This window comes from Topomyia yanbarensis, chromosome 1 (genome assembly GCF_030247195.1).
Source record: "Topomyia yanbarensis strain Yona2022 chromosome 1, ASM3024719v1, whole genome shotgun sequence".
NCBI classification, from domain to species: domain Eukaryota; kingdom Metazoa; phylum Arthropoda; class Insecta; order Diptera; family Culicidae; genus Topomyia; species Topomyia yanbarensis.
In genome coordinates, this window is record NC_080670.1 from 147,765,556 (window position 1) to 147,793,165 (window position 27,610).

The following is a 27,610-nucleotide window of genomic DNA, read 5'->3' on the forward strand; positions in this document are numbered from 1 at the left end:
TAAATGCTTACCGACATTTTCCTTAAGTAGACAACTTTCACTCGCGAACGCGACCACTAAATATTGAACTAAACAATGCTTTGAAGAACACTTTGAAAATTGTAGATGGCTGCTGGTTGACAGTTAATTTTCATGGATAATCGAATTTTCCGAAATTCGGTAATGAATTTTTACCATTCATTTGGTATTTTTTTTTACTGGATACGGTATTACTGTACGAATTGTACTTTTAAGTACAGATTTTGGTAACGCCATTTGTATACAATAGATCGTTCGGTAAAGTTTGACATATATTCTGTCACCATGTTTTTCGAAAAATCAGATATCTTTCGGTCTTTACTGAAATTTGCGTAGGTGGCCAATGTGGTCAGAGCGACTTTGGGTAGTCATTATTGATCAAGACTGGCATATCCAAGTAATTTTGCACCCATTTTAACAAGTTTTGCAACATTTTGATATCATGGTGGTACCAGTTTATATGGGAATTTGCTGTGTGGCTGCATTCTTAAACCCGTAACTCCGAAACTGGAAGTCCAATTAATAAAAAAATCAATAGCAGCCGATGGGAAGGTTGCATCTTTCATTGGAAACTAAGTTGGTGCAAATTGGTTAAGGCTATTTATGAAAATGAACCATCAAAAAACGTGAATGGATTGTATCCGTTCATATTCAATTGCAAAGTTTTGTCGTAGTAGATCTTAATATATGAACATGTTTTATGTGCGTTATATTCATTTTGTAGGATTAAAATATTTATATTTTTTATCAATGAATTAGTTTTATTATACTAGTTCCATTCCGTTTTGTGTAGTATGTGGGCCGGGGAATTAAAAAATTGTAAAACCCTAATCTAACTACAACCGAAATTTTAAAATGGTAATTTGCCCAGGATTCACCTATACAATGAATTTTAAATTTTGAAACAAAACTTTCTTCGAATTTATTTGACACGACTCAATGCGTTAGTATAAATAAGCCGAGGATCTTTCGTGTTTTTATAATATGCAAGAAGAAATATAAGATGGGTGGGTAATGTTTGTGCCATAACTGGAGTGTAGTGACTACACTTTGGCCTGTTAACTGGATTAGATTTCAACGGAATTACATTTCAAAGTAAAATGTTCAAATTATTTCTTATGACAATAGTAGTGGATCTGAAAAAAATCGTTGATGCTGGCGTTGATTTTGATGGGTGATTGACTGGATTCGAAGATCGCTGGATGCTGCTAAGTACCGCCCACTATGACATGACTGTTGATGACCAACATTTTCCAAAAATGTGGAATATGTGTAGATCAAAGATAAATTTATTGTGACTTCAAGCGACCAAAGTGAAACAAGCATAATTTTTGACCATATAAAAAAATTATTCGACTTTGGTCGCGTTCCTAAATTATGTTTGTATGATCCAAGCTTATTTTATATTCTTGGAAAGAGTATACCAAAACCTTTTGAACTGTTAATTGATTGCATTGATCAGATATTTTTTTCGCGAGATGAGAAGACAATTAGTGTTTTACGAAAAAATCTCTACAACGCTTACCGTCAAAAAGGAATGATTATGAATGGGGGCGGTTGGATACGACGACGGGTATGAGCTGCAGCCTTTGACTGATTTCAAAATTTATTCAGCTCAAGATTTGCTGCTCGATGAAATTGTACCCATCTTCCTCCACCGGGCGTTTTTCCGGAACAAAGACAAAAAACGTTTGAATCTATAGCAGATTTCTCGACCAAAACTTATGTTCATTTGAAGTAATAATAAGTATTGGTTATTTCGAATATGGAACCGGTGGTTAAGTATCAAGCCTTAGGTTAAGATGATGGAGTCGTCTCTATTGTATCGGTGATAGGCACTGAGGGCAGAATGAGTTCGACAAAAAAATAAATTTAAATAATAACAATAATTAGCATTCTCACCAGTCAAAAGTATGTCCAATGCCTTAATTGTTCTGTCAAGTTCATATTTATACGCTTTCATATTAAAACATCGAAATTATTCGAACCTATTAATATGAGCGATACAAATAAATTCAATGCCAGTCACGTAAAGCAGTCGAAATACAAAACATATGATAAGATATACAACGCATTTTTCCGATGTGGCTTTGGAGATTCACTGCAACTAATTTCGCAAAGACATTAGTGAAATGTCTTTCAAATGTTGCATTATTGTATGGAAATTGATTGAATAGACCCACCTTATATAGCAGAAAAAAACATTAAACCATTTTAAGTATAACATCCTTTTCTTCCCAACTCCCTCATTAACCAATAAGAATGTTTATAGAAATATTATGTAGCAAAACTAATGGCACCAATCGAAAACAAAATTTTCCGTTCAATATATCCGAATCCAAATGTTCAAAAATCTTCAAATAACCGTAGAGGCACGCACATTTCTTTAAATCGAATTTATTAAAGGTATGGTCGATTCAATCACACTTTCGCAAGAGGAATTTTAATCCTTTTTTGTGATTTTACAAAAATAGCATTATAGATTTTTCCGCCGACGGTCCCAGATGTAACGAACAACTGACTATTGACCCCAGCTGCGGATCGCTAGCTAAACAATGATTTTGCAGCGAATGTCAACATATTCCGTTTCAATTTTTTATACAGCTTTCTTGTGCAAGTTCTAACAACGTGCTATAGTTGCCGCTCCTGTTCGGTGCCTTTCCAATTTTATATTCATGTTATACAAAACGCTTCCTTCTTTTTGCTCAATACAAATTGAAACTTGAATAGAAATGTCCGCTTGGTTGTCTGATGCTCTTTAGAAGTCATGTTCATATGGGATATGGTACAATATGCGATGCCGAGTTGCTACCAATTCATTATTACCACACACTAAATTGTATTAAACGTTTTTCGGAATATAGCCTTTAAAATGATTTTATATCCATCCTAAGTTCGGGCCCCCAAATCCTGGCGTCTGTGGCCCTCTCTCAGTATGCCTATGCGTGAAGACGGTACACAGTGGTACGACGATCGACAAAACCCCAAAAATCAATGCCTTGTAATTCTTTGGTAAATGTTTATTTTGTTTTTCTCTGGGTTCGAATAATTTTTTTTCTCAGAATTTTGCGATAATCGAATGAAAAATGAATTTTTAACATATCGTTGAAGCAAGTGATGTTGAGGATTTTTTATCAATTCAATTCATAAGAAATGTTCGTACCTTCGAACTTAAAATAGTGGCGAATTGGAGTAGTTTTGAATTTTTTGGACAGAAGAATAAATGTTTAAACTATAGATGTGAGCATTTTGTGCAGAAATCTTTTACATTTGTTCTGCATCAGAAAAAGCAAATGAGAAATTAAATGTCATATAAGTAATTTATCTATAAACGTCTTATAGTTTTTAAGATGGTCTCCCATGGGTATTATATCATATATCATGAATCTGACTTAAAATTTAGTGTTGTTTCAAGATATACAGGCCACTTCCTGTGCATTTTTGCGACGAAGTTTTTATATCTAAATTTTTGAAAATACCCACATGGAGACGGCCTGTAGCTCATGAATCTTCTTATAAATTGCTGAAAATTAAAGATTTTTACTTGTTTTGTCAGCCATTTCTGCTATTCGATGTAATCAAGTTTACAAAGAGATTTCTTTCTTATTTTGTACATCTGTGCTATTAGAAAATGATGAACAGATTATGTAGTAGAAAAAGCGACAAACAAATTAATCAGGCGCTATTCTTCGTCACTATTCAAAGGTCCAGAGAATTTGTTTTCTATTACCCAAGATCTCACATTTGACATCACGATTTTGCTAATCTATGACAAGAGAGAATATAGTTCTAATTCCTACTTGATTTTCTCGTTTCAACCACCCTACATCCAGATTTCTGTTCACCTAGAACCTTTTCTGGCGCAATCCATTTCGGCATTCTCCACGAAGGGAATAGAAAACGAAAGAATGCTATACTCTGCACTGGGGTTAGCCCAATCTTCATCATAACATTTTCCCAGCCCACTTGAACCCTCCAAACTCATCGTTACATATTACTTTTAATGCAAGAGATTTTTTCTGCCTCCCCAAGGCTACATTTCTGCGTTTTGCATTTTCTCACACATCGTTTGTGCGGTAGAATTATTCATGAACAAATTTCTTTTTTATTGTTCCCTTGTTGGTAGCAAGCATCACACGATCAGCTGCTCGTTGCTCGCTCTGCGCCCCTACAACTTTAGCCTCCCATAAGTGTGAACGGTTGTTGGTCGGGAGCGCTTGTCGTGAGCCACATCAGTGGTACTAGAACAATAGTGTTAGTGTACACTGTTGCTTTGATAACAAAAATATATAAAGGCTTCAATTTGCATTATACTGCGGACGAAGCTTTAAATACAAATAAATAAAAAAATAATAAAATCCCTATTACCACTCTCAACTAATTTCAGACACTTACACTAGCAACACTGTTTTTACCCTATTTCAGTAGATAAATTGTGACCGGGCCCTTCAAAGAGTGACCTCGTGGTCGGCCAAACCCAGTGCAGATGATTTATTTATGCTTACCGTACAACCGAATCGTGCCCTCGGCATCACCGATGCTGTTCTTCGATATGCATTTGTAACCGCCCATATCGGCTTTGTGCAGCTTGCGGATCACTAGTGTCATCTGCACCGCGTACATTGAGCTTTCGTTTTCGTTCATTGAATAACGATCGTTGGAGATTATCATCTCGCCTGTGAATGAAGTAGGATAGAAGAGAAAGAAAAAAAAAGAATTGGTTGGTAAGAAATCGATTTGTTATTGCATGTTATATGAGATCGTATTCAGCAATATAGCAGTTATACCACCAATCAATTGCATATCATATAGAAAGTCCACTAGCTAATAGTCAATGAAGTGAGGTTAATTGTGTCGGTCTTTAAATTATACATACCTAACGCTGAATGTAATCCTATGATAATGACAATTCCAATGTTTGATTTGCCAATCAGCTAATTTCAACCGAAAAATGAAAAACGCTTTGCGAGATTCAGTTCCAGATTTTTTTCCATTTGAAATTATTGAATGATAGATACCACAGATATCAAAAAGAAAAAAAAACTACCAAAAGAGAACACAAACAAAGCTGTTCACAGACGATGCAACAGGACACACGACACATTAAATAATCACGATATTGCTGTTGTCGCATGTGAATAGCTAGAACAAAATCCAGTAATTGCACGGTGCCACAGTGATTTTGTACTTTTCAAGTGACTCAGTAGATGTAGGTCTCACTTACATTGCACCCCGGTCTGCACCGTTCGAACGACGTTTGGCTTTTGTGGTTGCGCGTCGTTTGGCGTTGCTTCGCGCACCTTCGCCTGGTGACTGTCTGGGCCGCTTCGGGTTAAGCGCAGTCTTGCCCTCTTTTGCCGTCAAGGCGAAATAAATCTCCTCTTGGGCCATAGTAGCTCCTCCAAGGAAGGTGAAGGCCGTCGCTGTCGAAGTGATTGGTCTTCCACCTGCGTACCTGGCTGGGATCACCCACGTGCCTGGCTGGGATCACCCGTCCTCGGATCCTAAAGCGCATTGCTAGGTGGTCACTATGGGTGTAGCCCTCGTCTACCCTCCAGTCCATGTCTGGAACCAGACCCGGGCTGACAAACGTTACGTCAATCCATGACTCGACCCTATTTCTACGGAACGTGCTAGTGGAACCATAATTGACTAGCACTGCATTCGCAAGCGCCTCCAGTAGGTATTTGTACAGCGGCTACCCCACTCCACTGCACAAGCGTTAAAATCTCCTGCTATGACGAACGGCTTCCGACCCACTAGGTAGGACGAGAGTCTGTCGATCATCTGGTTGAACTGTTCTATAGGCCACCTTGGTGGGGCATAGCAGCTACAATAGAACATACCATTGATCTTGGCAATCGCGACACGCAGAGAAGTGTACTACCTCTTGGACCGGGAACCGTCCCGTTGTACAAATTGCCGCCATTCTAGACCCCCGTCCGTTATCGGCAGGAACGTTGTACGGGTCGGATAGGAGGGCGACATCTGTCCTCGACTCCGAGATCGACTGCCACAGCAGCTGCTTGGCAGATGCACAGTGGTTAAGATTCAGCTGTGTTACTTGCACGGCTTCTTCTTACTAGCCTCACCGAAGGGATACGAAAGTACAAGTCCATGATTACGGTCTTGCTTCTTACTGGCGCAGATAATGCATTTTGGTACCCTATCGCATTTCTGTGCCTTGTGTCCCTCCTCACCACAGCGACGGCACAACTTACTTCTGTCTGGACCCTTGCAGTTGTAGGACTTATGGCCGGACTTTCGGCACCGATAGCACCTGTCCACAACCGCCTGGGGTTTGCTTACTGGGCATACTGACCAGCTGATCTTCAGCTTCCCTCTCTCGATCACCTTTTTGGCTTCCGCAACCGGTAGCCTGAAATAGGCTACCTGCGTGCCAAAGAGTCCCTCTCTTAGGCGTACAGAGGTCCGCTCAATCTCTGCGCCACACTGCTCCATGATGGCAGAGACGACGTCGTCTGAGTTCGTAATGTCATCCAGTTGCTTGCACTGGAGGGTCACTTCCACACCCAACGACCTCACTTGAGCGCCGTCACCCAAGACCTCTTGGGCCAACTTCTTGTACGCCGCCCAACTAGTTTGCGCACCACGATCATTTCGCAGGTCCTGGTACGTCTAACGCTGCGCACATCTTGTCCTAGAGCCGAGAGGCTATCGGCCACCCGCATCGATTTGGGGACGTCAGCATACTTGTCCTTGTCGGTTTTCACCAAAAGAGTCTCTCCTCTGTCCTTGACCTTCTGTGCGGGTCGAGGTGCATTCGACTTTCGCTTAGCCATGCTGACCAGCTGTCAGGGATTTTCGCCACTTCCGCCGATGGCACCCACTTGTGGCCCGGCACTTTGTGCCCGGTTGGTGCCTTTCGGCTTCTTGGGCCGAGAAGTCACCTTCTCGGGTCGACGCCCTTCGGGATCCTTTGCACCCCGGTCTGCACCGTTCAAACAACGTTTGGCCTTTGTGGTTGCGCGTTGTTTGGCGTTGCTTCGCGCCTTGCCTTCTTTTACCGTCAAGGCGAAATCAATCGCCTCTTGGGCCATAGTAGCTCCTCCAAGGAAGGTGAAGGCCACCGTTTGGGCGCCTTTATCGGCCTTCTTTCTTCCCGCCATCCGCCTGATATAAGCGTCATGTTCTTGTCTTGCGACTTGAACAGCCTGGCTGAGCACCAGCAGGTTCTGTTTCAGTTCCTTGCTGATGTTCAGCTTTCCACTTGTAAACTCGTTGATATTATCGAGTTGCGCATCGCGGGTAGTGGTCCGCTGAGCGTGTTGGTAGGGCTATCCCCTACCACCACTGAAGGGACTCTGGAGCTGTTGGTTGCAGCCACCGTCGCTCCGCTGTCCCCCACTCGGGGAGGAGACCTCGCCAAACCATCTTTGGCAAAGGAGCTCACCACCTTCATCGCCATACTCATGTTTACAGTGTTCTTAGTGTTTTCCATTTTGTTCCCACGAAGAGCAAGGGAAAGAAAGTCAACCCTGACTGACAGGGTAAGGGAAAAAATACTGTGGGGTGCGCCCTGGTGACCCACAGACTCCGTGCGCGGCTTGGTATTTGACAACACTTCGGATCTGAGTCCTTGTTTTACGTAGAGTTGGGGTTCGAAGTATTGATGCCCCTCCCCCGCCATTAATCCCTTGGCACGGCTCGCGTCACGCCTTGGATTGGGGCACCCTCTCATTCCGATGCTACAGCAGAAGACTGTTAGCACCTAGCCGACGCCGGTCTAACGATCAAATGGCATCGATAGACTCACGTGAAGGCATAATATAGGAAACTTGTGAGTACGATGTTATCTCACCATTTAACAGCACAACTGTTGTTAGTCGCCTCTTACGACATGGGGAACAGAAATCCCGTGGGTCAATTTTTTGGTGAAATACTACAAGAGATTTCAGCAACCACCGGATACCACACGGCTGTATGTCAGTATGTGTGTCTGTATGTATGTACACTAATGTCACGTAATTACCTCAGCAATGGCAGTACCGATTTTAATGAAACTATTTTCCTTTTTTATTTCGACTGATATGTAGTCACACTCAGCCATAGTACTCAAGTGAGAGCAAGGATGTGAAATATATAGATCGGATAACTGTAAGTGGCAGGGTCATTAGAAACTGGCTTAAAATCTTTCTGACTAATCTTTTTGTTTTCTGCTCGTAGAATTCGAGCTTAGGCAGCATTTGTTTTCAACAAAAGGTCTAACGTGTCTATTTGACTATTGTTTTTGTTTTTGGTAATGTTGTTTACCTGGTTGACATATTCCAAGCATATACCAAGGCAATTTCATCAGTTTGAGTAATATGGTCAAATGTGGAATTGAATAATATGACCAAAACCATAAATTCAATGCAACGAAAAGAATGAATAAAAGAAACAAAATGAATAGAATTGATTACATAAATAAAGAGAAAAAAAAACTGAATAAAATTAATTGAATGATTTAAATGAAAATTTTAACAATTTTAAAAACGTTATATGCCTAATAGATTATTTAAATTGTGTCAAAAAATAATTAGTTTGAAATTATTAAAATGCTGAGTGAAAAAATAGTCAGATTATTCAAATGAAGAAACAGAATAAAATATATGAAATGATAAAAATGAATGAAATGAAGACAGTAAATTAAATAAGTTAAATTCATGAAATGAACAAATTGATCAGAATGAATCCCAAGAATGAGACGACTAAAATAGATGAAATAAATAAAATGAACTTAAACCAGCAAAATAAGTAAAAAGAATACCGAATGAAATAAACGATTAAAAAGAAATGATAATATATTTAAAAATAGTCTAGTAGTCGTAATGAATAAAACAAACGAATAAAATCTATGAAATTAATAAGCTGAAGAAATGAGTATATGGAATGAAATTTAAAACAAAAATGATTCGAATAAACTAAATAAATAAAACAAATTAGACGAATTTGAGATCCATTGTTTCAGAAAGTTGTGAAATGTTTGTGAAAATCCTATATCTAATTGGTATATAATGCTCTTTCTAGTGATTCCATCCTTTCCAGTTTTGCTTTTTCGTTTTCGTTGTTAATTTCTTTCTATTTTATTGTGTTTCTATTTTATTGAGCGACCTTTATTAGTTTTCAGGAAACTGGAATGTTTAACTTGTTTTGGAAATCTAAGATGACTTTTTGGCTGCAGATTTCTAGCAAAAAGTATTTATTTTACGTCAGACGTCCACCGCACTTTGGGAAGGTTTAATACAACCGGTTGACTAAAGCTTTGTTGTTTCATATTCTTGTACAAAAAGTTTGTTTGAATTGATAGTGATACGCAACAGTAATAAAGGGATTTTTAGAAATGACGGAATTAAAAAACACTTAGAATAGAATTTTCAGGTTCAGTATTTTAACGCGTAATTGGAAATCGTTAGCTGAGATAAGGCCATATGCGTTTCCAAACCACTTAAACAGAGAGCGACAGAGATAGATAGAAAGAGAGAGAATGCGATTGGTGAATGAGACAGATAGTGTCAAAGTATTCATTTGCATAGAAGTAAATAGAAGGGCGAGTGAAGTGTCTAGGGTTATTTTATAGACAATGCCACAAATGCCGTGCATTCAGTCGGTTACATGGTAGTCTCTTTCCAGTTATCCTTATAGCATGCGTATTGTTTCATTCGGAATTCTCGATCCGGAGATATGAATTAATGACTCTTATACAAACCAGTACTATGAATAGGGTTGCCACCCCTCCGGGTTTGATCCGGAGACACCGGTTTTTGGAGACGATGTCCAGGCCTACGGGATTTACATCAATTTCTCGGAATCTAGTGAGACGATGAATAATTTTAATTGAATTTGTTTTTTTCAAGCGCGTTCTTCTGGCGTTAATATTGATGACATCTGCAGCGGCTATAAACTGTTGACCAGAGAGAAAAACTTCGTTCTTTTGTTATAACCTCCCTAGCGACTGTGATGATGAATTACCGAATTTGCGGCCAGCAACAATTCCGGCAGACATCGCAGTGTACTTTCTAGATGTTGCCACTTTCTTGTCTGCTTCACTCTACTTCTCCTGTTAGCTGTGGCCAGTGATGTACCGAAGGGAAAAATTCCATCTTCCCGGGTTTTTATTTTTGGGTTTTAACCGGGTTTTTTCCCAAATCATTTTAACCCGGACGAAATATGGGTTTTTTCGTTTTATCGAATATATGATGTTCATTTAATGTTTTAACCTTTCGGCAGTCGCGCTAGTGCACTGAGTGCACGCTGCTCTGAAAATCTAGCGAAATCGTCTTAGGGCACCAGCGGCTGCTCGTTCAGTGGGCCAGAATCATTTACATTTGAGAGGCCATCAAGGATAAAACATACTTTGCAGAACCCACTCTAGATATCTTAGCATGTAAAAATCGAATATAAACATCAAGCGTGAAAATCGGACAGAGATCCTTGAACATGAGAATCGCTTAAAATATTCTCACCCGAAAAAGTCGGCAAGTATGAACCTCCAGTATAATTAGCTCACAGGAAATTCCATACAACGTTACATTCAAGATTAAAAGTTGGATGAAGAAAAGTCCTTTGTAAGAACCGGACATACTTTTTTACGGTTTTTAGTCTATAGGACATAATCGAAAAGCTCCTGTCCGATTTTGAAACTTGAAGTTCAAATCCAATTTTCACATTCTAGTATATTTATAACGGGTTTTACGAAGCAATTTCTGTTCCTGCGACTTTAATTTCGATCCATTCCATATTCCAATTTATTTCATATAATACTGGGAACAATAGTCATTGTTACTCTGACTAGTGAAAATTAGAATAATCGTGTGATGCCCGAACTACTTTTATTCTACTTGTTACTCATTTTGGGGGTTGCTATACTTTTAGCGAAATAAGGTAGGTATTCACACATAATTTAGAAAATACCTATTTAGTTCGGTGAAAAGTAAAAGTGAGTAATATGCAGAAAGAAAGGGCCTTGACATTCGTCTTTAGTATGAACAGTAATCAGAACTCTCACAAATCGCAACCCAAATTCTTTCGGCATCAACTACATCAGCAACAGTAGAAAAAATGTGCAGTACGTTTGGGTGGATTCACAGTAAGAAACGTAATCGACTTAGCCCAAAACAGGTTGAAAAGTTTTATCACTTATTTAACCACAATATTTGTAAAGAAATGTTGGATCACCGCTATAACAATGATTCAATCGAGGAAAACCATTAAGGATTAATATACATGCAAAACTTTATGACAATAATGCTTATAAATAAAATAAAAATGTTTGTATAACAATACATTAATGTTGAATTACTAAAATATCAAAAATTGCAAAAAACCCAATCTTCCCGCGAAAAAACCGTTTTAAAAAACCTTGGGTTTTTTCCCCAAAATTATAAAAATCCGATTTGGTACATCACTGGCTGTGGCAGAAGGCAATCCTTGTGGTGGTCGGTGCTTTTGGATTTTTTGACGATTGCCGGGTAGTTGAAATTTCACACTTATATAAATCTTCAAAACGGTTTAGAAACGCGAAAAAATTACAGTTTAAGGAGAAACACTCAGAACAATTATGCATGATGCTTTGCTAAAATAAAGCACTAAACGGTGAATGTATGTCAATTTCGGTAATTGATACCTCGACGAGTTAAAAAAATGAAAGAGTTTATCCTTGTCTCATTTAAACTCCGCAAGTAGGTGTGGTTTCAACGTATACTCGTGCTTCTATAAAACTTATCCCAGGTAAAAATCTCGGGATAAAGGGCTTACTGGAGCTGGTAAACCTAACCATGAAAAAGAAATCGTTTAAACTATCATAATAAGTATTTAAATTCTCGGAAAAGCGAGTGTCGTTTGAAAGTGTCCCTGCTTTTGTGGGATGAACATTCTTATAACACAAGTTTCAATTTTCTCCAAATTAATACATTTTTAGTCACATTGAACATGTTATATATTATAAATTATATGTAAAAAATGCAAAATGGCCCGAGAATGGCGAAATTCTTCTGTTTATGCGCAACGCAAACTTGAATCGAATGCCCCCATTATCGCACTACCATTTAAGTCAATGCGCTGAACAATGATGGCAGATGCAGCTTTAATCAACGGTTTCATGTGAATAGGTTAATGGTAGCAACAGGGTGATCATTATCCTAGGAAGTATCATGTGTATTTCAATTTACCACTGGATGTAGAGAATTCAAAAGGACAGACATCTTGGTGATTCCACGACTATAATATGAATATGAATTATATGAAAAGGCGTTTACCTCACTACTAAGAGGATTATATGACGATCTGTGTATTCATATATTATCAAACTCACGGTTGATCGCAATCCCTAATTCAGAGGTTAAAACCGTAACTTTGACAAATTCGATGGCTATCGCCGGTTTCAAGATCCGTATTTTTAGCTGAAAAAATGAAGCTTCGAGAAAAAGTATTTTCTAGGCTAATTTTGGGTCGCTGAAAACGAAAACAATATTCATTTTTTTGTTCAAAGAAGCGATTTTGAGATTTTCTCAAAAAACTTGTTTTTGAGTGCTATTTTTAGTTTTTAGTCAATATTTTGCGTGTAAATCATCCAATTAATATAATCAATATGCAGGTTGAAAGGGGCCGAGATGCCCTTTCCAAAAATATATAATATGTGGCGATCATATGTAAAATTTTTATTAAACACTTTAAACCGCTGTCTTCCGTTTTAATTCCACTATGATGAACAAAATGCAAAATTGCACTTTTCTGTTACAGATACGTATTTCGGCTACGACTTGCAGCCTTCTTCAGTGTATTGTATTGTATCAGAATAAAACGGAAGACAGCGGTTTAAAGTGTTTAATATAACATTCCACTAAGTCGCTCAAAACAGTGCTTTTGTTAAAGTGTTAAAATTTTTAGTTTTGCAAGCGATCGAAGTAAAAAAAGTGAATTTTTGACCATTTTCAAAAGTTATTGATTTTTAATTGATTTTTTTACAGCAAAGCAAATTTTTTTCGGATCTTTTAGAGTCTAAGATGACAGATAATATGTTCACGTTAATTTTAAGCCTAATATCACCAACATCGGATGGAAAATGTTGATGCTATGGCGCATTAAGCGAAAATAAAATTTTGTAATTTTAGCAGACCCTGCTCTGGTGCGGCGATTCAGAGGGTGTAGCACTTGTCTCATAAGCCAGTCGTCAAATATTCGAGCCCCTATCGAGAAGGAGTCTCAGTGGGATCGTAGCACTAACCACGTAATGTTATGCAAACTAAGAATCGCCAGCGAAGTCTGTTGAAGCAGAAGATAACAAATCCTCTAAGGGATTGCACAGTTCAATAAATATCTACCACTTAATGGAATTAAAAGGATTAATATTAATATACATTTCTCGACAAACATATGATTACGGCCTAAAAGCCAACTGTCAAAATCCGCTTTGAATGGAAATTTCGGACAAACCGTTACACGCCAATCACAGATGTTGATAATAAACGAAAGAGAAAAGTTTTCTCTTTCATAAACTGTTGTGAACTGTGTTCGACTAGTAACGGTTTGTCTGGAATTTCCATTCAATGTGGATTTTGACAGTTGGCTTTTAGGCCGTAATCATATGTTTGTCGAGATTTGTGCTGTTCACAAAATCACAATTCCGGTAAAAAAAACTTTTTCCCTTGAATGCAGTCCTTTATGTTGGATAGAGTGTACTCGAATTTTCATCCAGTAATAGTCACCCATTATGCCTTCATCCCAGCAGCTCTCATATCGCTTTTCACTTGCTGCAATATCCTGATGGAATCTTTCACCAAACACAATACGCATACGGAGTCCAAAGCTCTTTTACGAATTTAGCTTAGAATGCAAAAGAATGTTTATAGCAGTAAGAACATTTTCAGTCAACCGATTTCTGGAATGATTGCTAAATATTTGTTCACCACAGACAAAACAAAACAAATATTTGCACATTTTAAAAAGAGCACTTACTTGTACAACAACTCAAAAATTCAAATGCCGCAGTTAACAAACACAACGTTGGCAACGTTTAATGATTAATTCACTTGAGAGCCCTTTATTGCAACACGACGAGAAATCTGTGTGTATTTTTTGTAAAAGTAAATTCCATTAGGGTTCAGCAGTTAATGAAATGCGATATCAGGTTTTCTGGGACGGGGACATTGTAGGTGACTACTGCTGGATACAAGCTAGAGAAGACTGTACCCAACACAAACGATCATTATAAACGAATTTATAACTATCAAGTGTAGAAGATCATTTCAGCCGAAAGTATGATTGTGGGAAAAATACAAAGATACAATTTTCACTCGGTGGTTCATACCATCTACATTTCTCATCCGATTTTTGTGACCATTGGCTTAAAATTTATGTAAAAGGATTATCTATCACATTAGATTTTAAAAGAATTTTCTTCTGTCCATGATTTGTTATAAAAATTATCTAGAAGTATGCATTTTTTAAAAATGGTCGAAAATTAGACTTTATTTTGGTCGCTTGTAATCACAATAAATGTACATTTGATCTACGCATATTATACGGAAAGGGCACATCAATACCTTTCGAACAGTGAGTTGTTTGTTTCGATCGGATCCTTTTTTAACGATATATTGACAAATAACTAAAAATAGTGCCGAAAAATATCTTTTTCAATGAAATCTCGTAAATGATTCTTTGGAAAAAATAGACTTTGTTTTCGCATTCAGCGACTTAAAATTAACTTAGAAAACACCTTTCTTCTTCATTTATCGTGATTAGATTTTGAAAATATGAAAAAAAATCTGTAATAAAAAATTAGAGCAAAAACAAAAAAGGTAAGCAAAAAAATGTTTTTTTAAACGCGAATTTCTTTGAACGAGAAATTGAGTATGACTTTCGTGTTCAGCTACCCAAAATTTATCTAGAAAACACTTTTTCTCGAAACTTCATTTTTCTTGTAAATAAGTGTAATGTTATTTAAGACCAAAAGAGATATGTGAAAAACAGAACAATTTTCACTCGGTGCTTAATAACATCAACAGTTTTATCAGATTTTCGTGATATTAGGCTTAAAATTTTCGTGAGAAGTTTGTCACATAAGATCCTAAAAGGTTTTTTTTGCTGAATTATTTTTCTATGAAAAATCAACTAAAAATGAGTAATTTCGCTAAAAATCGCTTTTTTTGACTTTGCTTGTTCTTAACCCTGAATTGTTGATATTTAACCCAAACATGTTATACATTTTTGAAATGGTCACATCAACACCTTTCGAATGTTGAGTCAATTGTGTTAATCGAACGATTCGTTCCAGAGATATCAATCAATCGCTGTAAAAAGTGCTCGAAAACACGTTTTTCAAAAAAATCTCAACAACGATTCTTTGAAAAAGAAAATGAATATGATTTTCGTGTTCAGCGACCTAAAATTGACTTAGAAAACACCTTTTTTCCTAACTTCATGCAATCACCCCAAAATTTGTAAACTAGTGTTATTTGCGTTATGCGGCATTTTCTATCCGCCCATGGCTAAAAGGAACATGTTCATGTAACTTTTTTGGCAACTATTGCAACCGTTTAGTCGCTTCACAAACAAATAAAAATCAACCATGATATTGATGCTTGCATTAAAGTTAAGTATTCACAATAAGTTGAACAGTGCTTGGCTGAAAATAACCACTGTATGGTTTCACTATATTTTCTCATTACTTTTTTTCGATGTTTCAATTTGTGAGCCATTCTGCACGCAGCGTTGTCCTAACCAACCCATTATCAGAATGTATTAATTCAACGAATTATGATTAACAAACAATTAAACGTATTTTCATGCATAACGCTGAACAAACAATAACAATGAGAGTAATGGAAAATAAATGATATTCGAAACATTTCACACACCGTTTGGGGCACGTTTATCATTTCACTTTTCCGCCACCCGACCAAGAGCTGTTCTTGCGGAGTGGATGCAATATGGAGTAGAGAATGTAAAGGGCGAACACGAAATTATTGCGACACCAAAAATGTCATGCCAATTTTCTTATAATGTTTAAAATCAAACCAAAATTTTAGGGTAGTTTTATACATATATTTACTTCAAAAATCAAAAGAAAAGTTAATCGATGGAGCCTTGAGTGTAAAATTGAACGCATTTTCGCTTGATGCCCTCCATCAAAGTCTTTATAGTGTCATCCGGTACCAGTTTCTCAGTTTTTTTTTTCATTTTCTTAACATGTCCTTCACGTCTTTGACTGTCTCTTGCTCTTCCGAAGTTCCCGCTTCATCATTGCCCAGTACTGCTCCACCGGGCGCAGCTCCGGACAGTTTGGCGGACTCATGTCCTTTGAAACAAAATGGGCAGAATTGGCATCATACCACTCCAGGACACTTTTAGAATAGTGGCATGATGCCAAATCTGGCCAAAATAGCGGAGCTTAGTCGTGCTGCTACAAGAACGGAAAAAGGCGCTTCTCGAGGCACTCAGATTTGTAGATCTCGCCATTTACTGTGCCCTTTGTCACGAAAGGCTCACTCCTCAGTCCGCAAGAGCAGATGGCCTGCCAAATGAGATATTTGGAGGCGAACTTCGACATTTTCTTCTTCTTAAATTTGTCGCCCACATAGAACTTGCTCTTCCCGGTGAAAAACTCCAGCCCTGGAATTTGCTTAAAATCGGCTTTTATATACGTTTCGTCGTCCATCACATAGCAGCCATATTTTGTCAGCATCTTCTCGTAGAGTTTCCGTACCCGAGTTTTAGCCGTCGATTGTTGCCGCTCATCGCGGTTTGGGAAGTTCTGTACCTTGTATGTATGTAGCCCAGCTCTCTTCTTTGCATTCTGGACGTAGCTCTGCGACATGCCGATCTTTTTAGCCAAATCACGGCTTGAGACGTTGGGATTTGCTTTAATCATCCGCTTCACCTTTCCCTCCGTCTTTTTGTTCTCCGGTCCCGGTTTTCTTCTAGCTCCTTTGCCGTGGTCCAACGTCAACCGCTCCTGGAACCGCTTCAACACTCTGGAGACGGTTGAATGGTGTATGTTCAACATTTTTCCCAACTGCCGGTGCGACAGGTCAGGAAATTCCAGGTGTTTGGAAAGAATTTGTTCTCTCGACTCGCGTTGGTTCACCTCCATTTTCGTTGAATCGAAAAACACGACTTCGAGTTTGACAGCATGTAAACAATACACATCAACGAGAAAGTGTGCAAAATTTGGTTGATTTTTACCCAATGGTAAAAAAGTTATGCCCTGTTGAATGTGTCGCAATAATTTCGTGTTCGCCCTTTACCAGTATGGATATTCGGAACGGCAAAATATAGTTAGATTAAAAATCTGCTGCGTGGAAATGAATGGTGCCATCGGGTTTTTTTTATTGTGCTTTTAAATAGTTGGTTTAGTAGTATGATGTACTGCAGTAATATCCCTTTTGTTAATTTCACGGGATCGATGGCCATTCGTCCAAAGTAGTGAACTATGAAATTTATATTCTTTAAACTTCTAAATAGAAAAATATTGTCTTAAGCATAGTTATAGAGAAGCACAATACAAATTTAAATTGGGTGAAAAATGACCGCGTAGAATTTTTTTAAATTAATTTTAAATTAAAGTTCCGAAAAATAGTTTTTTGCCATAAATCAAGATTTTGAGGGTATACAACATTTTTCAAATATTGTTTTGTGTTGCATTTGGCGTGATTTACAACCTATACTAGGTCATTTGAGAAGTACAAAACCACTATACCACCGTATTATGAATAATCCAACATAAAATTTTGTGGTTTTGTCCAGATAGGACCTGATGGTTATCATTTTTCGATTATTAATAATAGTTCATTATTAAAACTTATATTAGAAGTTATATACACACTTAATTTTTTCTGCCGAATCTGAGCTTTTTTCGCATATTTTGTCGAAATTTTAACAGCTGAGATGTCAGTAAATATTTTTTTTGCTAATATCTCAGTAAAAGTGACGTTTGCGACTCGGAAAATATTCCACCGAAAATCAGCAAACAAATCTCACATTACTGAGATATCAATTTCCAAATTGTCTGACTACACAGCTGTTGGGTAATTGCCGAGCCCAATTGAGTGTATAAGATTTGAAGAGATTTTGAGCTGGCGACATTGGTGAACTATAAGTTCTTGATTTTTTTAGGATCATTGTTAAATGTGATTGGAGAATATTTAACGAAAATATATTTCAGCATTATCATCTCATTAGCACCTTGCGCGCCGGTTTTGTTGCCATAGAAGGATGCTAAGCATTTTTTTTATTAGATCACATATAATAGTAATTGAATTTGGTGTTTTTTTTAGGCTGCTACTACTACTGCTACCACTAAAAGTTTAGACTAGACTTACCATTTTCCCGCTGCCAGTAGTTAATTGCCTTCGGTGATGCTTCCACATTGCAAATTACCGTAACATCGGTTCCCAATGGGGCGCCAACAAGCTGATTCGGCACTTGTATCAGAGGATGAACTGCTCGGAAAAGCGGGGATGGGATGAAAAAGAAGGTTTTTTTGTTAACAAGATTCGAAAGCTGGCCACAGGAATGAGGCTTTTTCTCCAGGTACTCTATGTGTATGGTTTACATTAATGTTACGAGATCCATTTTTCCAATGTTTGGCTTCACCCCGTTAGAAAAAAATTGCCTTTCTGGTTAAGGTGTGAAAAGGGAGGGCTTGGCCCTTTTGCAGGATTGTGCATACATTTTTAACGAGGGTGTCTGGTACTGAGTAATCGTTTTACGCGAAGAGCCTGCGAGTGGCTCCTGTGATAGGTGCTTGGAGGGAGTTAATTCCGGCGATGAAAGGTGTAAAATATAATGATTTTAAATGCTTAACATCTTTGTGTACGGGAAACCATCTATATTTTAGTGGAATGATTTATAAAATATGGTGATGACTTACAAGAGAAATGAGAAAATGATTATGGCAACTATCTACAGTATGATCGTTGCCTCCTGCCTTTTTCTGCATTCTACCACCACCATATTATCACAAATTAGAATATAATGCAGGACACTAGGATGATATTAGCATTAATAAAACGACAACTTTACAGATGACTTCACGAGTGCTAGCAGCAATCGCCTTTGGGTAGACAAGGTGAAGTAATGTGATAGCGACGCTTCCTGATTTGACTCATGGTACTATAGCGTAATATACTTTGCTTGAAAAACCACTGCTGGAAGATTCCAGGATGAGAGGAGAAGCTGTCAGTGTGTCAGTGTCAGTGAAACAAAGACGATAGATTAACCTTCATTTGGGTCGTTTGTTTGACTTTTATTTAATAGCGTTTCATATGATGCGTGTTGTGTGATTCAACCCTACGGCGAATCTGTGGCGTGGAATCTATTGTTGTCACTTGTATGCTAGTCGACCTCACGCTCTCATGCCGTCATTAAAGCTGCGCAACTTTTTATATCAATGTGTCAAACCGAGCTTTAATGATATGCTTCCGAAGCATCTGCATAAAAGGAAGTAGTACATAGGCACTTATTGCACCGCAGAGAACAGGCATTTAAGTTGAAATAATTTTACCAGAGAGATACGTAAACATTTCAATGAAAATGCGTTACAGCCACTATTGCTTTCAAATTGGCACGGAGATATCACAATCTCACGTAAGGATCGTAGAGTGGTAACTGGTATACTTGAAGTCGTTGTTATAGCCGATTGTAGTACCGGCTAGCTGTTAATATTATTGCAAAACGAGTGCTACATTTTTACACGTTATCAACAGTTGTGTGTCAGTTCTCCGAATTCAGTTGTTAAGATTCGACATTGTAGGATGTATTCTAAAAGTTATTACATGATACATATTTACGAAATATGATAGTTTCGCCTCTTGACGCTGATTGGAAAATAATAGACTGCTATCAGTGGGCCAAATCTCACATGTAATGCACACAATTCGAAAAAGCAGCCGGAATACAACTGTCAATATACGTGTAGCAAACAATTGAATAGATGGCGGTAGGTAGTCATTGATTTTCGACGTATATCAATTCTAAAGTTTAAACAGGTTTTAAACTAACTTTTTATAGTCTTAATGTATGTTATCTGAGTTATATAATCAACGATTCTTCCGCAATAAATATGGCTTTTATTGTTGGGCCAAGGATAAACACCATCCCCAACTTTCGCACAACAATTGAAATGTTCTGAACCTTTGGTATTTGATGGAATTTCAAACTAGTTTCATTAGTTAAGCATTAGTGCAATTTTAGTTCAACTTTTGCGAATGGATCTCTTTACAACAACACTTGCACCAAACATTTGCAATTGCTTTTCCAACGTTAAAATACTGCAAGCATCTATGGTCGTGCCGCTCTCGACAGCACATGTTCATCTTGAAGTTGACAAGGGTCAAACTTTTATTTGCTGCAAATCGTTCCGCTTTAAATTAATTTTAGCCTATAAATTCCAAACACGTTCCGCATGGCCGTGCCAGGTTCAGGACTACCGCCCATCATTTGCATGGTAATCTTCCTCGGCAGCTCATTGCTGCTGTGTCGTATGCAAAAGCAACCCACATGGGTTTGGAGCGTTATAGTATGCTCCTCTGTGAATCTTGACAGTAGCTACTGCTAGCCACCTCACCCAGAAGGGTTGTGAAACTTTGAAGAGCGTGATGAAAGCTGTTTTTTACCGCCCTTGCTCATCTCAACTCGAGAGCGCTTGCCACTCATATAGCAGGCCAGGTAGTTCTCCACCAGTGGCAAGACTAGCATGGCAAGTGTGAATTGAATTAAATTGAAATTTTACTCTTCATGGTTCGAAGTTGTGTGAGATTTTAATGGGTCCCTCCATGGAACAATGTTGCCATATCTGTTAATTAGACATCAGTAGTCTTTCGTTAACGATTTACTTGCTTAAGGGAAACTAGCAGCTCTTTTCTCATCACAAATACACCACAGACTGAAGCTTGGTGTAGAATACCTGGGTATTCTTCTTATATGGTGTAAATGAACCTTTGCTCGTTGAAATGGATCTCGGCAACTTGGTCGTGCTTTCGCTGGATGAGAAGGCATTCCAAAAGTAAGGATAGGGACCATTAAACTTACAATGTACTTGCAGTTTCATCCGCTTGCTCACGGACGGTGGAACACCGTTGGACGCGATGCACATGTACGCACCCATCTCCGAACGTGTCACCTTGGTAAGTGATAGCATCTCGCCTTCCACGACTGTGGCTGCAAACACGAGGGAAACAGTCAGCAGTTGAAGAAGCCAGATTAAATTGAAACATGAAGCTCAGTTACTACTTCGAGTTCGTTACCTTTCATCTTCCCATGGGTGCCGTTACGTGCGATTATCTCTCGCCCATCCTCCCTTCGCCAGATGATCTTCGGTTTCGGATAGCCACGTGCTTTGCACACTAACTTGGCCGAGCCGCCCTCTGGGACCATCATATCGCCGGATGTCTCCTCATAGATGACGTCCGGTGGGATCACAACCTCGAGAAATGCAGTCTGTTGGGGGTGAAAACGGTAGCATTGATTAGTTTCTATGTTTTCTATGATAGTTTCCGCGTATGTTTAAATCAGTCTTAGTTGTACGGTTTTTTCAAGAATAGTAGACACACTGAACTATCAAACGAATTGTGACTTATAATCAGCAGCCAATGGGTGAAAACGTAAGAGATTAGCTAACAAACAAAATAAATGGAATATTAAAATAAACAGCAATGGTTCTTCGTTTTACGAGCGATTCATGATGTTGTCGACCGGTACGAGACAGGTTACCGTTAATCGAGCCACATTCCGATATAATTTTACCTAATCATTATGCTTTCTTGATAATAGTGGATTTATACCGGGTCTTTATTTTGTGGTTAATAATCAAATGAAATAATGAAATAGTCGATAGTTAGTGGTTTTGATTTAGTTAATTTTATCTATTTAGGAATACTAAAATTCCTATTAGTCAAATTATGAAACTTAAGATGATTCATAATCCGTTCTCCCACATCCATATCCATTTTAGATACTATTAAACTTTTTCTGTAGTTTAAATATAAGTGTTTAAAATACTCTAACCAAATAGTAATAGTCCCCTTGTTCCTGAAGTTTGAGTGCAGGAGTGCCTACGAATTTCGTTTTAATATCTTTCCGCTTTTTAATACATGGCTTTCATAAGTAAAGGTGTTCAAAGTGAATGTTTTGGATGGAGTTTCTTGACTTTTCTAATTGTAAAATAACAAAACTTTCCATTGGATTTATTCATTCGATGCTTATTAACATTCTCTATAATTCGTTCTTTGGCACTTTATTCCTATTTCTTTTGCAAAATTTCGGGAGGGGTTCGTATTTTTGGTTTAAAAAAAACACATTGTACAATAAGTATTATGTAAAAACTTTAGGACTCTCCCCATGAATCCGCCACTGCTTGTGCTCTTAAGGGTTTATATATGTAGCGGATTTACAAAGATTAGCGGATTTACAAAGATTAGATCCGCTGCTATAGCAGATCAAGTGATCAAATTTTTTCCTTTTTTTTATTTAGACTATGTCAGTCACATTTTCTTTTTTACATTTTAACGACATTCAATTAGCTAGAGATTACAGGTAGGGTAGGGAAGGTTATGAAAATTAGAACCATAATACTCAAGTAAGAGCAAGGATGTGAAGTATACATATCGGAAAACTAGAAGTGATGTAAAAAAGAAAATGTGACTAACATAGTCGAAATAAAAAAAGGAAAAAATAAAAAGGAACTGATGGGAATCTATCGGAGCGGTGGGTAGGCGCTGTAGACACAGCCACAACCTTGCACAATGTAGCAAACCCACTACGACTATAAGCGCAGTGACAGTAGTCTAATAAAAATCTATCCCGGCATTCGAAAGGCAAAAAGAGATGAACAGCAGCAATCAACATTGATTAATGCTAATCGTCGACAGGTTTTCAGTGGTGATCTTGCGTGGCTTTTCTTTTGTCGGTTCTCACGGTAAAGATGGACAATTCTGTCTATGCCAGGAGACATGCTGCGAACTCGAGTGATTCGTAGTTATGCTGCCTAAGCTCGACCCTCATTAGCAGAAGACAAAAATTAAGCCCGTAGGATATTAAGTCTGTTCTAATGACCCTGCCACTTCTAGTTTTCCGATCTGTATACTTCACATTTTTGCTCGTACTTGAGTACTATGGCTCTAATTTTCATAACTTCCCCTATCCAGTAGTCTCTAGCTAATTGAATGTCGTGAAAATGAAAAAAAAAAACAAGTGATCAAATTTACCCGTGCGCCGCCGCTTTGTCTATTTGCAAGAGCAAAAATTGATTCCTTCTACCTAATGTGTGAAACGTGAACAAACAATGAGTGACAATGTAAAGTAAGAGTGTGTCCCGTTGCGGATAAACTGTGTTGCTGATGACTTCTCTAAATGTCCTCTAAGATGATCGATTCGTGAAGTGGAGCAATTGTTGAAGGTGAGCTCAACAATAGCAGAAGTTAGTGCCGTACAATTCCATCATTTACGTCATGCGGTAATGATTACGTTCAAAAACATTAGCCAAGCAGAATCATTCGCTTCGAACAACTTGAAACAAGCCGTTGAATGTAATGAAATTTTATACAGCATCCCAACATATATTGATAATGACAGTATTGAAATAAAGCTACATGACCTGGCACCACGTACTAGTTCCGCCGCTATCAAACAACTCATGTCAAAATACGGAGAGGTGGATAGATACTTGGAGGAATTTCTGCCCAGGACTTGGCAATGGCTACTTGACCATGTCAGGCAGATGCCCTCAAGGTATTGTACATTCTCAACGAACACTAGTCACGTACCCAGGGCAGATTCCTGCGTGCCAACATTGCGATCAGCCGCTACACCACGATAAACCTCGTGCAGAGGCTGCTGCCGGTATACAGTCGTCGTATGCTAAACCACAACCGGTTGGTAAACCAACGACTGCGGACCGGGCAGTAACAAACACCAGCACAACAACACTCGGGCTCAGTACCCCTAAACCAATTGCTATTACCAACATTGAAGTAACAACGATTACACCTAATGTGTCCAAACCAACAACCAACACCACCAATAATGAATCAAACAGCGATGAAGAAGGATTAACAACAGCGACCCGGAAGTAGAAGAAGCAAACAAGAACATCCGACCGTGAGCATCATGAATGCAGTACCGATGACGACATGAACGTGAACGAAAACGCGAGAGAAGACGGGCCGAATGACCCTCAAGCACAGTGGTCGGAAACGCCAAAAACGTGAACTTAATCCACTAGAGGCCAAACCATCGAATATATTCAATGGGTGTCTTTGAAGGAATTGTTCGTATGAATATTCCCCCAAATTTGAAAATAATTAAAATGAGACATGGCTTACTATGATTGATACTGACGAGATAGAAAGTTGGTGTCTTCGACAGTTTTGGAAATGCTCATAGTGAAGAATTTGGTTGTAGAACTTGAGCTTGTAGGACTAAAGGTTACCGATTTATAAGGCGTTTTCTATGGCAAACCCCTTAAATCTAGTTTTTTTTAATATAACTGATTTCATTGTGACTTTTCGTGCAACTATGTTCAGGACAAATGTGTAGGTATTAAAACTACATAATTTTGTCGAAGACTGTATATAAAAATACTTATTCATTTCAAAGTTATTGAAGATTTTAACACTTTTTTACACCAACTTCAACTACGTATAAGAAAGAAAGGTGCAAACCAAAATGCACGAATAGGCACTTTTTTAACTGTGTAAACTATGCACAATAAAACTAAGAAGGTTTAGTGCGTGGCACTCTAGAACCCTATGAATAGGGTAAGCTTACTTTATCATGTTTTTTGACCTTTTCATTACAAAAGTCAGCTTTTGCTTTCAGTAGCCTGAGGGAGGCTACTTGCGTGCCGGAGGGTCCCGCTCTCAAGCGCACAGAGGCCCGCTCAATTGCTACGTCCCTTTGTTCCTTGACGGCTGCGACGACATCGTCTGCGGTCGTGAACTCGTTCAGTTGCTTACACTGGAGAGTCATTTCCGCCCTCACCTGGGCGCCTTCACTCAGGACCTCTTGGGCCAAGGCCTTATAAACTGCACTGGATTGTGCGCCTCGCTTCAGCACCAAAAGCATTTCGCCTGTATTGGTGCGTCCCACGCTGCGCACGTCTTGCCCGATGGCCGAGAGGCTCTCGGCCGCCCGGCGTTTGGCCGTGACGGTTACACGCCGTATGGTGTTGTTTTTTGCGCTTGCCCTTCGAGGGGAACTCAGCCGCCGCTTCGAGCGACTTGGCTGCTGCATAGAAGGGGAAGGCCCCTGTTTGGGTACCTATGTCGGCCTTCTCTCTTCCCTCCCTCTTGGAGGCCACTGTCTGGGTTCCTCTGTCGGACTTCTCTCGACATTTCACCCTCTTGGCGTACGCCTGCGGTTCCTGTCTTGCGACACGAACTGCTTTTCGGAGCACCAGCAGGCTCTGTTTCAGATCCTTGCTGATGTTTTGTTTCGCGTTAGTAAACTCGATTATACTATCGCGTTGCTCCACCACTTTACGCATCGCGGTTAGTGGTCCGTCCAGCGCGTTGGTAGGGCTATTTTCTACCACTGCTGGGGGGGTCACTGGTGCTGTCGGATGAAGCCCCCGTCTCTCCACTACCCTCCCCACTGGGGGGAGACCTCGTCAAACCACCTTTAGCAAAGGGGTTCGGCACCTCCGTTTGTTTGTTTTTATTATTTTTCACTTCGCTCATTAATCCCACGAGTAGCGCGAGAAAGGAAGGTCCGCCACGCCAGAGCTCCGCAGTAACGTAGCAAGGGGTGCTTACTGTGGGGGTTGCCCAGGCACCCCACAGGCTCCGTTAACGATCTAGTATCTTTTTCACCCCCTCGATCACTCATCCCGCGGTACAGATCATCACAACCATCCTCCTTTACCAGGGCTTTGGACCTGTAGCTCTGGTTCTCAATAGTTCGAAGTACGTAGGTTATTACAGACATGCTACTATTGAGATTCGTCATTCGCTAGCGGAGTTAGCGGGTGTGAGCGTGTGAGTGTAAATGCAAATGCCAACATTGCCAAAAATCTTTAGTGTCTACCGCTTATACCGTCCGAACGTTATAGTCAAAACCAAAAAAGCAACTGATTCAAACAGGCAAGCGTCACCTCTATTTATGACTTTTCGTGTTTGATTGAGCTGTTAAGGTGCTTCTTATTGACGGCTCTGCCTGAGAAATCTGCCTCACAAATGGCAAATTTCCCTCTTTCGTAAGCTTTTCAATTTTACCAATTTTCAAAAAAACTACTTTTATTGCAAAGATATTAAATTATTGCCAATATTTAAGTTAGGCGTATCTGAATAGTTTTGTGTATAAATGGTAAAAATCCGTCTAATAATAGCGAAGTTATAAGCGTGCAAACGTAGTTTCGTTACATAGATATATTTCAGATTTTAGAATGACACCTAGCCCCAGATAGTGGAGTAAGACATTTTTAATGTCAAAATGAAATCGGAACTAATTTCCAACTAATATACATAGTAATAAATTAAAGTAGTTGGTGCGGGATCATAGTGTCCAACGTTGAACTATAGTTGTTTTTGCTTGAGGGGGCCTATTAGACCTGTTCACCCTACTTATAAAAAACGAACAAACTAATAATTGATGCTTACAACTACCAACTGACTGATCTAATCTATAGAACGAATTGCTACCAACCTGCATTTTCATCGGATCGGTGTTGACCTGGCACATGTACAGCCCTCGGTCTTCCATTTTGACATTTCGTATCACCAGCGTCCAGGTGTTGTAGTCATTGTGCGTCACTGACAGACGCCCGTTGTTGGTGATCACGTGCTCATGGATTGCCAGGATCGCTTTCGCGTCAGCCTTTATCCAGGCTACCTGCGGTGTCGGGGTGGGCCGATGAATGAATCCATATAGGTGATGGAACAGGACGGTTGGTGTCCGACGAGGAAGATGGAAAGCATTAGTTTTGTTTTGCAAAAATAGTCTGGTAAAGTGATAAATTGCAAAGGTTTGATGTTTGTTACATAAATAAAACAGGAAAAAGGCTCGCGGGTGTTACGAGAGTTTGGTGCTGATTCAATACGGATATTGAATGGGACATTAGAAGGGGTGTGCGATGTCGGTGTTGTATCGCCTGGGATTGGTGGAATGTCGGGAGATAAGCGTAGAGCAAGGTACTGTGCGGTACTAAAGTGCAGTGAATTATACATTTTATTAGTGGATTTATTTATGCTGTTTGTAGCTACGTACAGAATTACGACCAACGGCACAACAGATAGAACTACTAGCTATTGTGGGGTTTTTGTACTGGAGGAAGGGAATCATAAAACGGCTGGGTCGAAAGGAAATGTGCGTATGGAATCTTTGTGGTTTCAGACACCATTTAAACATGCGAGTTTGCATGGGGTCGGATGAAGGCAGATAATTTATTGTGGTACAATTTCGAGGGAGAAGCTCTGGATAATGTTTGTTCGATAAAACGGAGTTTAGAGGAAAGGTGGAAAATGTGCTCCGTACCTGGTGGGATGAAAGCAGTAATAGAAAATTAAATAAAATCATTTATGTTTGGAGTGTGGAGTTCTATGCGTGTGGGTTGATATATTTCCCATATAAATGTGTCATCACAATCTGCTGATTAAAC

The 27,610-nt window shown here is 39.0% G+C and overlaps 1 protein-coding gene across 3 annotated transcripts in view; it reads right to left on the bottom strand.

Moving 5' to 3' along the window:
• LOC131676966 (lachesin-like) overlaps positions 1-27,610 on the bottom strand; it is a 144,803-nt gene that overhangs the window by 13,417 nt on the left and 103,776 nt on the right. For all 3 annotated transcript variants that reach the window (XM_058956430.1, XM_058956439.1, XM_058956422.1), the window contains 5 exons: positions 26,659-26,844; positions 21,264-21,456; positions 21,049-21,177; positions 18,339-18,458; positions 4,524-4,694 (listed from right to left, as the gene is read on the bottom strand). In XM_058956430.1, coding sequence (XP_058812413.1) covers positions 4,524-4,694; positions 18,339-18,458; positions 21,049-21,177; positions 21,264-21,456; positions 26,659-26,844 — 799 coding nt within the window. The remainder of the gene's footprint in view (positions 1-4,523; positions 4,695-18,338; positions 18,459-21,048; positions 21,178-21,263; positions 21,457-26,658; positions 26,845-27,610) is intronic.